This window comes from Falco naumanni, chromosome 9 (assembly GCF_017639655.2).
Source record: "Falco naumanni isolate bFalNau1 chromosome 9, bFalNau1.pat, whole genome shotgun sequence".
NCBI lineage: Eukaryota > Metazoa > Chordata > Aves > Falconiformes > Falconidae > Falco > Falco naumanni.
Window position 1 is genome coordinate 30,344,513 of NC_054062.1, and position 15,146 is coordinate 30,359,658.

The window sequence follows — 15,146 nt, forward strand, 5'->3', positions numbered from 1 at the left end:
AGTAGTGGGTGTAGATTCCAGCCTGTCTCCTTGAATTGCTGTAAACAACAGACCAACAGAACTGCTAGGTTTAAAACTCAGCTTTGTCTGAGTCCGTGAAACATAGCCATATATCATTGACTGTGATCAGCTCTTAGGTCAAATCTGAACACCTAAACCTGACTGCACTGGTGTTTAACGTGTACACAGCTTTTCCTCCCTTGGCTCCCCCAGAAATGGCATGCTGCAGGAACCACAACAGGTTAGCATGCAGCCGTGTCTGTGACAACATGCTATCAGCAATTGGGAAGTTTGGGAAGGTTTCAGAGGCCCTTCTGAAGAGGGAGGCTGTGTTTTAGGACAACTCTGTCCCCCTGACACCTCTGGCACCAGACCAAAAACAGCTTCCATGCTCCAGAGTGTTTCACCCAAGAAGAAAAGAGAGGTTAAATCCAGGCACCTTCCTTGTCTTCTGTATCCTCTGCTGACTGTGGAGACCCAGCAGGTGCTCCCATCCCTTTGAACAGAACCATAATGTGGGTACCCTGTGCGTGTGGGATGAGTGTGTGGCTAAGACCTGCCAGCGGGGATCCTGGAGTTCCAGAATTTGTTGGTTCCAGTGTAGATGAACAACCAGCCATGGGACAGTAAGTGTAAGCTGACTACTGGTACAACACTAGCATCATGCTAGAAAAGCAACATTTGGGAGCTTCTGTGCAACGATTATCTAAAGAGTTTTGCAGTGCAGTTTGTTGTGGACACACTGTTTCCACGTGTAACGTATACTGAAACCCCAGCCAGTCCTCATCGGTAGCCACCCAGCAGGACTGATCTTCTGGCTTAAATTCCAGGGTGGCTAATGGTAGCCTGCATCCCTAAATGCTTTCTCTGAACCACTCTGTAGCAGCAGTGGATGGTTTAGCAAAAGCCCTTTTTTAACACGCTCCTGGCTGCCTTCCTTCACACATATGCCAGTTCTGGAGCGTAGTGCTGGCAGAGTGCTTTGGGTTCGATGCTTCCATGTTCCTTTACTTTATTACCGTATTCCATTATAAGTAGGTGCTTATAATAGGAATGTGAAAGAGGTGTGAAGTCTTCAAAATCAAAATGCACAGTTGCAGTAGACCTCTGCAGTCTGGTACTTGTTTGTGTAGAGATGTTGTTTTCTCTTGAAAAAGAGATTCACCACCATTTTGAATGCGCTACCTCCTGCAAATCAGGAAAGCCAATCTCAGCACAAAGTGAACATAGTCTCCCACTCTTCCAGTCTTGCCATTCTTCCTGCAGGCAAATGCTACAGGTGGAGGAGGACATGTACAAATGGTGCAGAAAGCAATGAAGGATCTGACTTATGGCTCCCTCTGCTTCCCTGAGGAGATCAAAGCTAAAGGGATGGAGAGCAAAGAGGATATCCCCTACTACTATTACCGGGATGATGGCATTAAAGTCTGGGAGGCTATAAAGAGGTAAGAGACCGTAGTTCTAGAAATGTCTAATAAAGTCACTGTCACAGAGACACGACTTTGTTTTCTCCCCGCTCACTGCACTCTTCATCACAAGCTTGTGAAGAGCACGTGGGCTGTTCAGTCATGTGGTGGCTTTTCCATCCATTGTATTTCATCTGAGGAAAAATACATAGCCAAGTACACACCCTGGAAAGACTGTTAATTCCTGCTTTTTTCAGCCCTGCTTTCTTTCATGCTGTATTTCAGAGGAACCTTTATAAGTATGTGCTCTTCTGTAGGTTTTCATAGAGTTTAGTGAGTTGGAATTCAGCCTTGCAAAGGGAATTTAATTAGCCTTCCTTTTTAGCTATGCACAAACCAAGAGAGCACCCAACTCTCTGGGCCAGCCACATGAGCTTGTCAAGGTTCTTGTGGAGTGGAAATATAAGCTTGGTTTGCATGAGAGCTGTGTTCTCAAACTCAGTTTGAGCAAAACATTTCTTGAAATGCCTCAGAATGGCAAGGCCCAAGTTTTGTCAAGAAGGGCAGCAATTCTGAGTCAGAAGTACTGCAAGGCTGCTCGACCACAGCAACATGACTGCTTTTCAATTATGAAACACTGCCTCAGAATGGAATGATTCATATGTTGCATTTCACAAACAATGTATTTTTTGCGTGGCATAAGTTGCTTGCTAAATATGCAGCTGGTTTTGGTGACATGGCTTTTGAAAAGCATGTTCATTAAAAATCAGCCTTTTGTGTACACAAAGTGGGACGTTTATAATGCAAGCATAATGTTTGAAGTGTTGGGTACGTCTTTGTCTCCTGTGTTTTCTCTGTGTTTTGGCAAGGGGTTATCTTGCAGTGTTTCCTGCAATTGTTAGTGCCCATTTGAGGGTAAAGGAAGTTACAACTTTTCTGCGGTTGTTTTCTTGATATAGTCTGGTTTTTGACCATGTTCTCTTTCCTGTGTTTTCTTTGCTGATCGAGATAGATCTTTTCAAATACCAGATAGTACTTACTCGACTCAATTTAGTTTGACTGTTTGTGGGTGTTAACCTAGCTGGAGGAAGATGTTACATTGGCTCAAACTTGGCTGAGAGGTTCTTCGTAAGTGAATAATTTGGTTTATAAATGTCATGGGCAGTACCCTTTTGAGTGTGATATCCTGACCCACGAACCCACAGTCGTGCATGTGTCTAGTCACCATGAATCTCCTGCACTCTGCAGGGCTGTCAGTCTCCACTCTTTTGATGAAATAACTTCTATCCCCAGCATTGCCTTACATGTGGTAGATGGCCTATACTTAAGAAAGCTGGTAAGATTGTCCCTTTACAAACAGTGAGGCTCACGCAGCGACTTTTTAAACCCCTCTGTAATGCTCAGCTTCTTATTTCTGTTCTAACTGCAGATAGATATTCCAACCCAAAGATATTCCAATCCAAAAGACCTCATCCACACTTCATATACTAATTTATATTTGCATGGAAGGGGGTATAAAATACTGCCGTAGTGTAAGAGAAGGATTACCCTCTGTGTGCATTTGGCCCAGGTGCCAGGCGGTGGAGGCAGAGCTCATGCAGAGCAGCTTTATCTCTGCATCATGCAGAATTTTTCTTTTCTTTTGGATTTCTCTGGAAGTCAAAATTGCTGAAACCCTTGGTGTATATGCAGCTGTTTGCCTCAATAGCAACTCTTGACTTAGTTGGCTAATAGAAACCACGTTGACAGATTTCTAAAGGTCTCCAAATTGGAAAAAAAAAAAAAAAAAAAAAGTATAGCTTTTTAGGGGGGAAATCTGTATTGGATAACACTTCTTAATCCCATCAGTCAGCTTCTGTAGTCAAATGTTTCACCCTATGGGTTATTGTCAAAATACTTAGCAAGAGATTATAGGTACCTGCAGAGCTAACAGAATATCTCAGCGTAGCTCAGTTAACCAGTCATGCAGTCGTGAAATACAAATCTTCAGGAAATCAGGCTTACCTATTTTTATTGCTTTCAGAACTATTTCTGTTATCTTAGTGGTTTTAGAGCCTTTATTTCTGAAGTGAGTTAGCCTGGGAAGCTTTTATAGAAAGAGGGATTTTGAGAAGAGGAACTGAACAGGGAGGGGATGCCTGCTGTATGCAGTGGGTGTAGGAAAAAGCTCTAAACCTCTTCTTCTGAAGAGGAGTTTCCAGGGCCACCCCTGGTTTGGGGTGTGCCAGTTGGGTTTTGTGAAAAGGATGTGCAATAGAAGGGCATCAACTCTTTGAATGGTATTCAGGAGCAGCTTTGGAGTATCCCAGTGTGGGATACAGGGGATGGTGCCAGTGTTACAGTTGGGAACTTCTGTTCCCATTGTGAAAGCCATGTGGATATGCCAGACAGAGTCTGTATTAAGTGAAGAAATATACGTAGATGTGATGACAGAGGTCTGCACAGGAGCAAAGCCTCAAATAAGAGAATAAAGCACACAGGACTCTTCAGGGGATGTAGTGTGGCTCAGCATCTTTTTGTTGGGGGAGGAAGTGACATTGCAGTCAGAAATGAATCAAAGTTGCTTCTGTGCATTCCCACTGCTTGTGGAAAGGAGGTAGGAGGGTGTTGAAACTCTTGCCCTTTCCGTATGCAGCATCTCCCTGGTCAGTAGAAGGTCTTCAGGGAATGACAGGCTTGCTTTCTCCTTTTTGGTTTGTCTTCTTCATTTGTTCGTGTGTCTGCAGTTTTGCAGAGGATGTGATTCACATCTACTACGAGAGTGACGACGTGGTGTGTGAGGATGTGGAGCTCCAGGCTTTCGTCAAAGACATTTACGTCTATGGGATGAGGGGTGTGAAGGCCTCAGGTAAGATATGATAGCCCAGACCGGTCTGCGGCTTGCTGAGCCCCTGCTGACAGCAGTGCTGCATGCACAGTATGCCTTGTACTGGTGGAGACCCTCTCCCTTCTTGGCCCAAAAGTGTTTATTTTTATGGACCAGATGCTGGATCAGGCCCTCTCTCCCTCAGGAGACAGCTCCTTCATTTGCCAGATTCTCACCACGAGCTTGGGCAACTTGTGCTGGGCAATTCTCTGTACACTGGGGATCGGTCCTTTGATCTTGCCAGCTCATGCTTTAAGCGTTAGGGGAGGGGCTGTCTGTATGTGCAGTTGGAACCACCAGCCAGACTGATAAAAGTCACAAGGAGCAGCGAGATCCTCTTGAATCCTCTCCTCCAAACCTTGCACCAAATAAGAGCCAGTAAGAACCTCTGCAGCAGTAGCTTGCATTTGTTCAGTATCTGTGTCATTGTTGAGCTGTTCTGTTCTCTTCAAGAGAAGATACATGTATTTCTTTCCAAGGAATACTTTCCTGTGCTTGGTCTCCTCTTGCTGTCTCTCATTTGTTGCAAACCATTACTTGGCTATGGTAGCTCTCACCCATAATATGGCTCTATTCTCCCCCCGGAGTTAACACTCCTGCCTTTCCTTAAACATGTTTTTGCTTCCACTCAACTTTGTCCAGGCAGGTTTTCAGGAATTTATACAGGTGGGTGGGATCCTTCATACTGTCCTGACTGATTTACATCTGGAAACACCTGTTGGCCAGTGATCTGGGGCAGATGGCATTGGCATTGCATGCACACATGTTTGTGTGTGAGACCTCCAGGCAAAACGGTCATGTTTCCACTCATTACCAGTATGTGTTGGTGTACAACAGTCTCCTGGGGTCTGCCTGCCTGGACAAGCAAAGGATTGGGGGACACCTAGTTGCTGTCATTTTTGTTTGTCTAGTTTTCTCTTAGGAAAAGCTTAGAAATGGCATCCTAGTAGGAAGTTCATGCTTGACCTGAGCATCTTGATATGGGACAAGTACTGAGCCCTTCTGGTGCTACAGCTGGGGTGGAATACTACAAGCACCACTGGTGGTGGGACTGCCACTAGAGATGGGAAACCTGCCAGGCCTGCAGCATCACTGTCTGCACCGCTGCCACACCAGGGGCTGTGGCATAGAGCAGGGGGACTTGGCTGGGTCTGTATGGAACTGAAGAAGGATAACTGGGGGAGGCAGTTGCACCCAGGGCTCCCCCTTCAGTCTCCATTCCTGCTCTGACGGGGAGCCTGCCAAACTGCTTTAAAGATGAGCGTAGTGTGCGTAAGATAGCAGGATACAGAAGGGGATGGTGCATCACCTCTTCTTTGAGCTTGGTGGCTGGCCAGAGCTACCATGTGCCTCTTCCCTCTCAGGCTGAGTTCACATCTGCGTCAGGTTGGTGGTGGAGGTGTGAAGCAGCTGGCACGGGCAGCCTGAGCAAGGGCAGCTCACCCCAGGGTGCTGACAGGTCTCTGGGTATCCTGGGACCTGAGATCACATTAGGCTGGGACAGCGAGTACAGCACATGGCTGTGATGTAGTGGGGGTAGGAGAGATACAGGCTTGGGGGTGCTTTGGTAGCAAATTTCCCTAGTGCCTAACTATTCCCTTCTTCCTTTATATAACTCTGTTTGGTTATTCCCCTCCAAAGACAGCTTGATGCAACTATTTCTGTTCCTCATTCCATTGTCTCTCTTTCAGAAGTTCTCACTTCCTCACTTCCCGTTTCAGCAAATAAGCTCTCCCTGCACTCCTCCTCACAGTGCACTTGATCGCTGAGCCTCGAACCTTTATAAATACAAGCACGTGGTCGTTTGCTCCTTGGCCTGAACCTTTCCTGCTTGCACTGCAGACTGAAGAGAAAGGGAGCATCTGAGACCCCTGCCCTGTGGACTCTCTGGGTTCCTTGCTGCAGGGTAGGTAGGGTGAGAGGACAGGGATACTGTATTTTTTAAAGGTGTAATTATACTTTGCCTTTCCCTTAAGGAGCACTCCATACTTTGCAAACAGCGGTGATCCCTCACAAACCTGTATGAGGTAGGGCAGGTTCTCTCTGTTTTTACAGCTGGACAGCCAAGACACAGAGGGGTTGAGTAGCTCCTGTTAGACCACACAGCAAGATTCAGAAAGAGAATGCCCTGCTCTTCAGTGACTGCTGCACAGTTCTCTAACTCATGCCTTTTGAGTGGCTGATTACTACCAGGTAACTGGGTTACTTCATAGCTGGGTTATTTAAGCTTTTCTTCTCCCTTGTTTAGGGTTTCCTAAGGCGATCAGGACACGAGAGAAGCTAGCAGAATATCTCACAGTGATAATATTCACCACATCAGCCCAGCATGCAGCTGTGAATTTTGGTCAGGTAGGAATTTCTGGGAAGACTGTTCTTCTTTCTGAACCGGGAGGTTCATCTACCAGGGCAAGGTCTGGGAAATGTTTCTGTGGAAAGGGAAGTATTTTGGAAGCTGAGAAAGGCATTTTGAGTCCCAAATACATACAAAGCTCAAGTTTAGGGGTTGTAACTTGTATATTATAGTTTTTATGATGGGAAACAATATTTTTAAAGCATTAAATGGGTTGTTAAGACCCTTTTCAGAAATGCTTAAGGATTCAGGTGCACAGTCTAGCTACCATACTCTGCAGACATCACCTGAACTGCCTGGTTATGATATGTGCTGGTAGTCTGTGGCACGTTCTGTGATGAAATGCAGTAAGTTATGCTAAGTGACTTGACTTTATATTTGCTGTAAGTGTATGCACAGGTGACTGCCGTGGGTTGCTGTTGTAAGTTGTGTTAATTTGGCAGTGTGCCTGGGCCGAAGCAACATACATCCCATTTTCAGATGTGGCTTAGGGAACGTGTAGCGCAGCTCAGTGCTGTGACTGCAGTTCATGCATACACCATCTGTCTTTGGGTTGGTGCAGCTGGCTACCTCCAACAGCTCAGTCCCAGCAGTACCGTGACCTAGCTGGCCTAATGGAGCGTTTACCAAGGCTTCTGAGTTAACAAGTTGAAAGCTGCCTTGCATGTCTGCAGGACCTCCACTTCTACTTTCTGCGGCAAGAGACAAGCCTCTACAAGGTAAAGTCTCACTGAAGTCAGTGATATCTAGACACTTAACTCCCACTGACATACATGGAAAGTTGAAGCAAAGCATCTGTGAAGATCTAGGTTTTGGTCAGGTATGTCAAGTTTTCAAAAGCACCAATGTGTGTAATATTTCCAGTGCTTGGAAAGGGCATCACTGCTCATTTCCTGAGTTTGTGAGCCAACTGGCAACTTTGAGCTTCCCCTGTGATGTTTAATATGTCACCTACTGAAAATCTATGTTATCACTGCCTGCCTTTACTGACATATGTCTACCCTGAAACTACAGAAACAGCCTGCCTTTCAAATGCTGTTTCTTCCAACATCAAGGCATTTTGGAAACCAGGCTTCACAGCCAGAAGCACATCTCTTTGTCAGTCTGTATCACACAGAGCTTCACTGAGTGGGTGGTCAGTCACTGAAATAGGTTCCCCAGGGAACTGGTCACGGTGCCAAGCCTGTCAGAGTTCAAGGAGCATGGACAATGCTCTTAGTCATATGGTTTAGTTTTAGGTAGTCCTTTGAGGAGCAGGGAATTGGACTTGATGGTCCTTATGGGTCACTTCCAATCTGAGATATTCTATGAGCTTTTTTTTGGCATGTTCTGGCTTCAGTCATGGATGACCTGATTAGCAGGGGGACTATCTTTCCTATGGTGATTATTCCCAAACACATCCCACATTGTTCTCCATGCTGACCCTCCTGCCCACCCCAGCAGTTCAGGACCCCTGGAGCAGGTGTAGAGCCAAGTGTCGAGTGAACCCATGCTATTTCTGTGTTACATCGATGACCAGAGACCTCTGCAACTGTTCACTTCTGACCTGTCATTACAAGTGACTGAGACATCTCCCAGCCACCCCGTCAGGAAGTCCTGTCTGTTCCAAGTACCACTAAGAAACCATCTCTTAATATTGCCCAGGTTATTAGGGTTTAGCAGAGATCCTTCAGAGAATGAGAGGGGGAATTTGGTGTGCAGAGGATGTTCAGTTCATTAGCAAAAAGGGTCTTCAGCCACGGGGAAAAAATGGCAGAGAGAGAGGCCTGAGGGTAGGAGGAGGTGGCTGTGCATTGGAGAGAACAGACTGAGCAGTGTAAGCACAGCACGCAGCTGAAATGGAACTTCCACTCAGGCAGGGCAGGGGATATGTATCAAGGTAATGAAAAAGTGCTTGGAAAAGAGTTATGCTAAGCGCAACATCTCAGATGGTGGCAAAACTCCAGGTCATGTCTGAGGCAAAATGAGACATCACCATCCCACAACACTGAAGCAGGCCAGAAGTGATTCTGAGTTCCCAGTCTGGCACTCACTGTGGCCACATCCACATGCCATGTTCCATGATGCACCAGCATCCTTTGCCTCTTTTACTACCTGACCACAGTACTGTGTGCACGTTCTTAGAGCATAATTTTGCAGAAAAAAGCAACTGGAGAAAAGGAGATTCTATCGTTTATGGGTTTTTAACGAGAGGTCATCTCAGATTATCAGAAGAGATCTTTGTTTAAGAAAACAGTTAAGTCCTTAGCCTGGCTGGTGAATCTGGGTTTTGTGGCACATGTGGTCAGCAGGATTTAGACAACCCAACTCTCTTCCTTGTGAGAACCTGAGAAAGACAGCAAGGACTTTCTTGTCTCCTTCAGTCCTTCTCTAGAGCATCTCTCTGTCCTGCAGTTAGTATCTTCTCTTTCTGAGAGGCTCGTATTACAGAAGCAAAACCCCTGGTGTCGGGACTCCTGATTTCCTTCACAGTGTTCCTAAATACCAGCTACTGTAGCTTTTCACTGTGGTCTTTTTCGTTGTCGTGCAGTATGACTGGTGTTCCTGGATTCCCAATGCCCCACCAACAATGCGCCAGCCTCCTCCAACAGAAAAGGGAACAGTCACCATCGAGCAAATTGTGGAGAGTCTGCCAGACAGGGGACGTTCTTGTTGGCATCTTGGAGCTGTCTGGGCCTTGAGCCAATTCCAGGACAATGAAGTAAGTCAACCTCCCATCTCTAGGTGGTGGAGTTGTAGGTGAGACCAAGAAAGCCATGGCAAGGCCACATGGACTCACAAGATTGTAGTGCTGCTCTGTTCTTGACTTGACCATGTTTGCTGTTCCATGGAGATGTATCAGTGGTGTGGGTTTGCCCTTGTTCTGCCAGTGGCAAACCAGCTCTGAGCAAGCAGTCCTATATTTGCTCTGAGGCTGTGTTTCAGCCAAAACAAAATTTTCTAAACTCAAGCATGGTGTTGCTGAGTAAGGATGCTCGTGCAGTAGGAAGAGTGCTGCAGAGACACAAGGGTTTTCTCCACTCCTTGCCCCAATAGTGCTGGTGGAGAAGGTACAGCACCGCAGTGTTCCCATGTCCTGTCCCTTTGGAAAATGTGCCCCACTGCCATACGCACTACAACTGTGGCTTGTGCCTGGTGTGGAGTGCAAACAAAACAATCCCACAGGAGTCTTTGCAAGCATGGTCTATAGCCATTTCCCTCATGTAAAATGAGATTGTAGGTGCTTGGTGGTCTCACCCAAGGGCTCTGTCTGGAGGATGTGTTTTGAAATCCTTAAATGGAAGATGCATTGGAAAAGGCTGCCCAGGGAAGTGGTTGAGTCACCATCCCTAGAGAGATTTAAAAGACATGTAGATGTGGCAGTTACAGACATGGTTTAGTGATGGATTTGGGAGTGCTAGGTTGAGGGTTGGACTCAATGATCTTAAAGGGCTTATCCAACCTAAATGATTTTATGATGGACAGAGGGTACTTCAAATGAAGTTTTTCTTTAAGAAGAAAGTGGATTTCAGCTGAGAAACTAGTAGTATGGGTGCTGCCATGGGAAGTGGTTACCTAAAGCAGGTAATACGCCAGTATGCATATTTGCACATTGGCAATGAAGTATTCAGGGCACCCTTAGAGTCTAAGCAGACAAAAGCAACTGTCAGGCTGAACTTTGAAGGACAGTTTTAAGTCAACAGAAACTTCTGCTGTCACTGAGAGCATCAGTCATCTTCCTTTTTCATCCCTGGCTATTCATTCCCCTCCCATGCTGTCCTTTTCTTTGGCAGCATAAATGTTTGAGTGGCTACGCAGAGATCTGGCTTAGAAAGCTGATCTGACTGACCACTAGCCTGAATAAAAATGCTTATTTTTAAGTGAACCAGCACTATTTTACACTTATTTTGTAGTGAACCAGCACTACAAAAAGGTGCAGGTATGGAAAGAAACAGCCGGCGGTGGAGGAAGGATGTCAGAGCATCTTTCATTGGCAGTTCCAAGGCTAGCTTATATATTGATAGCACTATTTTAATAGTAACATTTGTGAGGATCTGAGTGTTGTTCTGCTGGGTGGCATAATGTTGTAACAGAAGAGCCTTTGCTTTCTCAGAGCATGATGTCTTGTTGTTTTTCAATTAGCTGTTTCTGGGCATGTACCCAGATGAACACTTTGTGGAGAAGCCAGTGAAGGAGGCTATGGCAAAATTCCGCAAGAATCTGGATGAGATTGTCAACACCATCACTGAGCGCAACAAGAACAAGAAGCTTCCTTACTACTACCTTTCCCCAGATCGCATCCCCAACAGCGTTGCTGTTTGAGCAGATGACCAGGAGGGTTTGGAGGCTTATAAGGCTGATGATGCTTTCCTGTTACATATGCTTCTTTTCAGTGAACTTTCAGAAATGGATAAATTAAGAACATCCCCCTGATCAGAGCTGACCCATAGTCTGTTTGGACTTTCAAACAAATGTGATTATGACTGATCTTGCAAGACAAAGGCTAGTTGACAGCTCTCTAGGTCAAATTTGTTACAAGTTCATTTTTCCAAGATTTTTTAAATTAACCTTAGAATCAATATCCATGTTTCTGATAGCTTTCCCTCTCCTGGTCAAGACAATATAATCACAGAATCTCTTACTCAATGAAAATAGCATCACGAGCAATAAGCAAGTCACATTTTTAAAATCCTTCCGAATTTTAATAGGTGACACTGGTAACACATAAAAATAGATCTTTAAAGTTTATGCATTGTTTTTAATCTGATTAAAACAAATGTTAAATATTGTCACTATAACTGCATGATTTACCTAATCAGGATGAAGGTAGAAGCAGGATACTTTCTTAACATAGCTGATGGGTTTTTATCATTTCTTACCAAGTTGTTGTGATTTAACCGAAACCAGGACACCAGTTCATGTGAAATGAGATAGCCTGATTCATAGGAGATGAAAATTTTGTACCTACATAAACCTATATATTTTCTACATAAAACTAGGAAAGTTTGGTTTTGCCTCTGCCAGCAGAATTTGATGTCATTCATATGTATGGACAAATGTTTTGCTTAGCACAACGGCAAGAAGTACAGACCTAGCAGTGCTTATGCTTGATTTCTGTTTCATTGCTGAGGCTGCTGGGTTTTGTGGATAGTTTCTTCTGTTTTGGGGGGGATGAAGAGGCTACTTTGTATAATGATAGAAGTTGTGGAGAAGGGTTAATTGACAGCTTCTAAGAAGAATCTCTAGATTTGACCAATTCAAAATTGGCATGTTCCACCTTAGAAACAACTGAGTTTTGTCTGTTTTGTTTAGAGGTGATTAGGTTCAAGTACTTGGGCTTTGGTTAAAGCTGAGAGAGTCACTGAGATAATGAAAGCAAAACCAGAGTTTTGGAAATTTAAGAGTCATAGTTTTGTTAATAAAAATTTTGGTTTATTTTTCCCCACAATTTGTGCCTTATACTAGCTTCACCAGCCTGCAGTGTGTTTTCTCAATAGATAAGAAAGCTTCTTGTGCTAATAAAACAAAACTGAACAAGAACATCTAGCTTTTATTTCTTAACCCACTATCTAATGCTGTATGTCTTGAAAAGCTTGTAGGAATAAGTACGACATGCCGTGTAGAGAAACGAAGCTCTGGAGTTTGAGAAATATAGTTATTTCTATCTTCATGTATGATTTGGAAAAGGGTACTACTAAAATATGTCCTATTTCATGTAAAACACAGGTGTGGAAACTGATTTTAGACCCTTTAGAACAGACTGATCCCCTTTTTCTCCCCCTCCAGCTAAAGAGTTTCAGCAAAAAATGTGGAAGGTAAGACCGCTTCCTGTCATTCAGGCAGTACCTGTAAGGCTTGCACATCTTCCTTTTGCTGCATCCTGTGAGAAGTGATGGCTGTGGGAGGCAAGGCATGCAGTTGTGGAATAGGACCAGGGGATCAAGAGACATGAACACATGAACAACACACATACAAAAAAAACCAAAGGGGTGGGGGTGGGGAGAACCAAGGGGGGGGAGGAAATGAGAAAGAAGAAATGCGGAATTTAAATGAAAAAGGCAAAAAATGCACCAAGCTGGTGTTGTATATTCAACATGCTAGCTCTAACTCCTCTCCTTCCTCTGTGAACAGTGAATGGCCTCTTGCTTCTGCTCTCATATGATAATGGTCTGCACAGCCAAGTATCTGTCTAGAAAACAAAACAGGGAAAGAGAGGCTGATGACTCTTCTCTTGCTCTATTCTGTTCCCTCTGCTCTAGCCTGTGGACCTGGGGTACAAATAGGGTAGATGGGAGGGTTGGGGAATTGACTGTGCAGCTTTGAAGGCCAGTATTAGCAGTCTGATTCAATTGCAGGAGAAGCTGTGGAAAGAAATGAGGAGATTAAAAGTAACGCTGGCACCAGAAAGGAAGCAAATACATGCAAACTACTAGTAAAGTGTTTATTCTTCCAGAAGGTCTGGGTACACAGTTGCTGCCCCACTCCCTGCTCCCTTTGCAGCTAGTCACCATCCACCAAGAAAGTCATCTTCCTGTGCATGGGCTGTGGATTCCTCCCCTACATCTTTAGCCAGGACTTGCACAGAGGTATCTCCAAAGTCATGGTACTAAGGTACAGCGTCCAATCACAGGATCACTCCTAGGTGGAAATGAAAGGATCAGCTCTCTGTGAGGAGGGTCATGCACTCAGCTTTGCGATAGCTATTAGTGTTTGATGTGCATCACCCCATGTCTAATGGGGTTTGACAGCTGATAGCATTTGTCTTGGCTGGATGGCTGTTGCTGCTGGCCAGTCCAAGGGAATTTAGTCAGTCTCTTCAATTCAAGCTTCCTTGCTCTCTTTTCCAATTGCAGTGATCCTCAATTGTCTGGAATATTGAGCTGGGGACATCCCCTTCAGGAACTCCTAGCAGTAACTTGGGAGGGTCTGGCATCTCAGCCCTTCCTTTTGGTGTTTGGTCACAGAAGAAGATACTCCAGCTGTCATTAGTACTAGTGAGAAATGGACTGGGAAGCGTTGTCCTAAAGGACTGCCACAAATAGAAGAGAAAGCCTAATGTTTTATCCGCAAGCAGATTCAAAAAATCTCACCTTAAGGAGAAAAGAAGGCCTTGAGATGGAGACAGACCATCAGCAAGGGAACAGTGCAAGCATTTCCCTGCTGAAGTCACTCACTTTTTGGGTTTATCAGTGACAGTGAGGATTTAGCCCTCTGCAGCCAGCCCAGCTCTCATCACTGACCTCCCATGCTTTTCTCTTTTTGCAGGGTGTTTACCCCTGTGAACTCCTTTTAGGACATTCCCTTTCCCAATCCTGAAACACTGTTTGCAAGAATCACATGATTCTCACTGCCCCTGGAAACAAAGCGCAGATACTTCAGTCCTCCCATATGAAATATGCTACCTATTTTTTTGTGGTCAATACCCATTTTACAGGTGAGGAAATGGAACAAGAGCAATGAAATCCAGCAGATCAGCTCTGATTTGAGGTGCCTCTTTTACAGAAAGATTATGAGAAAGTTGTTTACTTGCAGCATGCTAATTTTAGCCTTCCAGAGAGCAGACAGCATGTTCAGACTCGGCCATTCAGAATTACTGGCTCTGTTGCATGCAGGGCAGAACACCGAATAGACCCCAGAGGACCTGTTTATACCTAGCAAGTTTTAATTGGCAACTGGCCTTTCTTGCCACAGTAGTAGCTACATGGTATCTAGGAAGTAATTGCACATACTGAGACAGTAGCCCGAAGTGCTTACTTGGCTTTATTCGTACTATAAACAGGAATAAATATTGCATAACTAGACATGGCTGGTAAGTTTGGAGGTTAAGCTGAGTCATGGGTTTTTACGGCCAGAAGATGTGGCTATGGTTGCTTAGACTGATCTCGGTATAACACAGGTCTTTGGATTTCCATGAAGCATTTCCCTTTTCAGTACAGGGATGCTTGATCTATGAAATTATCTTCTGTGAAGACATCCACTCATGATTTGCTGAAATACATGGTTCACTGTGGTGCTTGTCTGACTGGTGAATCCCTCTTGCTGTGAAAGTTGCGTGCTGTGTTCCTAGTTCTGCATGCAGTTTTGCTTCTTGCGATAGACAGCTTCTTGCAGTAGCTTTGGGTGACTGAAGATCCTTCAGTGACTAGTTCCCTGCTACATCCTTCCTCTTTCTTTTGGTAAACTGAATAGATTAATTTCCTGGGGCCTTGTGCTGTAAGACTTTCTTTAAACCTCTTAATCATTACCACTGTGTGGACAGCATGTGGGCAGTTGACAACCACCATGCTTCAGTGGCTATTTCAGTCATTACTCCTTCATGCACTGCATTTCCTCCTGCTTGCAGCTATGTCTGTAGTCTGTCCATAGATTTAGGTCTCTGACATGTAAAATCAAAACAGGTTGTTTGCTTGCAACCAGCAGCTCAAGAGATCCAGACTGGATGCAGATCTCAGCGGCCTAGCCTTGCTGGTTCCTGTTACTGGAGGACACTGGTGTGTTTCTGTGGTTTATCAGCAGCCTCTTCATTGCACCGGCTTTGGCATTC

At 44.8% G+C, this 15,146-nt stretch overlaps 1 protein-coding gene across 2 annotated transcripts in view; it reads left to right on the forward strand.

The window, feature by feature from the left end:
- The window catches only part of ALOX5 (arachidonate 5-lipoxygenase), a 35,229-nt gene extending 23,087 nt beyond the window's left edge, over positions 1-12,142 (forward strand). For both annotated transcript variants that reach the window (XM_040606065.1, XM_040606066.1), the window contains exons 10-14: positions 1,267-1,445; positions 4,133-4,254; positions 6,521-6,621; positions 9,153-9,323; positions 10,745-12,142. In XM_040606065.1, coding sequence (XP_040461999.1) covers positions 1,267-1,445; positions 4,133-4,254; positions 6,521-6,621; positions 9,153-9,323; positions 10,745-10,924 — 753 coding nt within the window. In that variant the 3' untranslated portion in view covers positions 10,925-12,142. The remainder of the gene's footprint in view (positions 1-1,266; positions 1,446-4,132; positions 4,255-6,520; positions 6,622-9,152; positions 9,324-10,744) is intronic.
- The last annotated feature ends 3,004 nt before the right edge of the window (positions 12,143-15,146 follow it).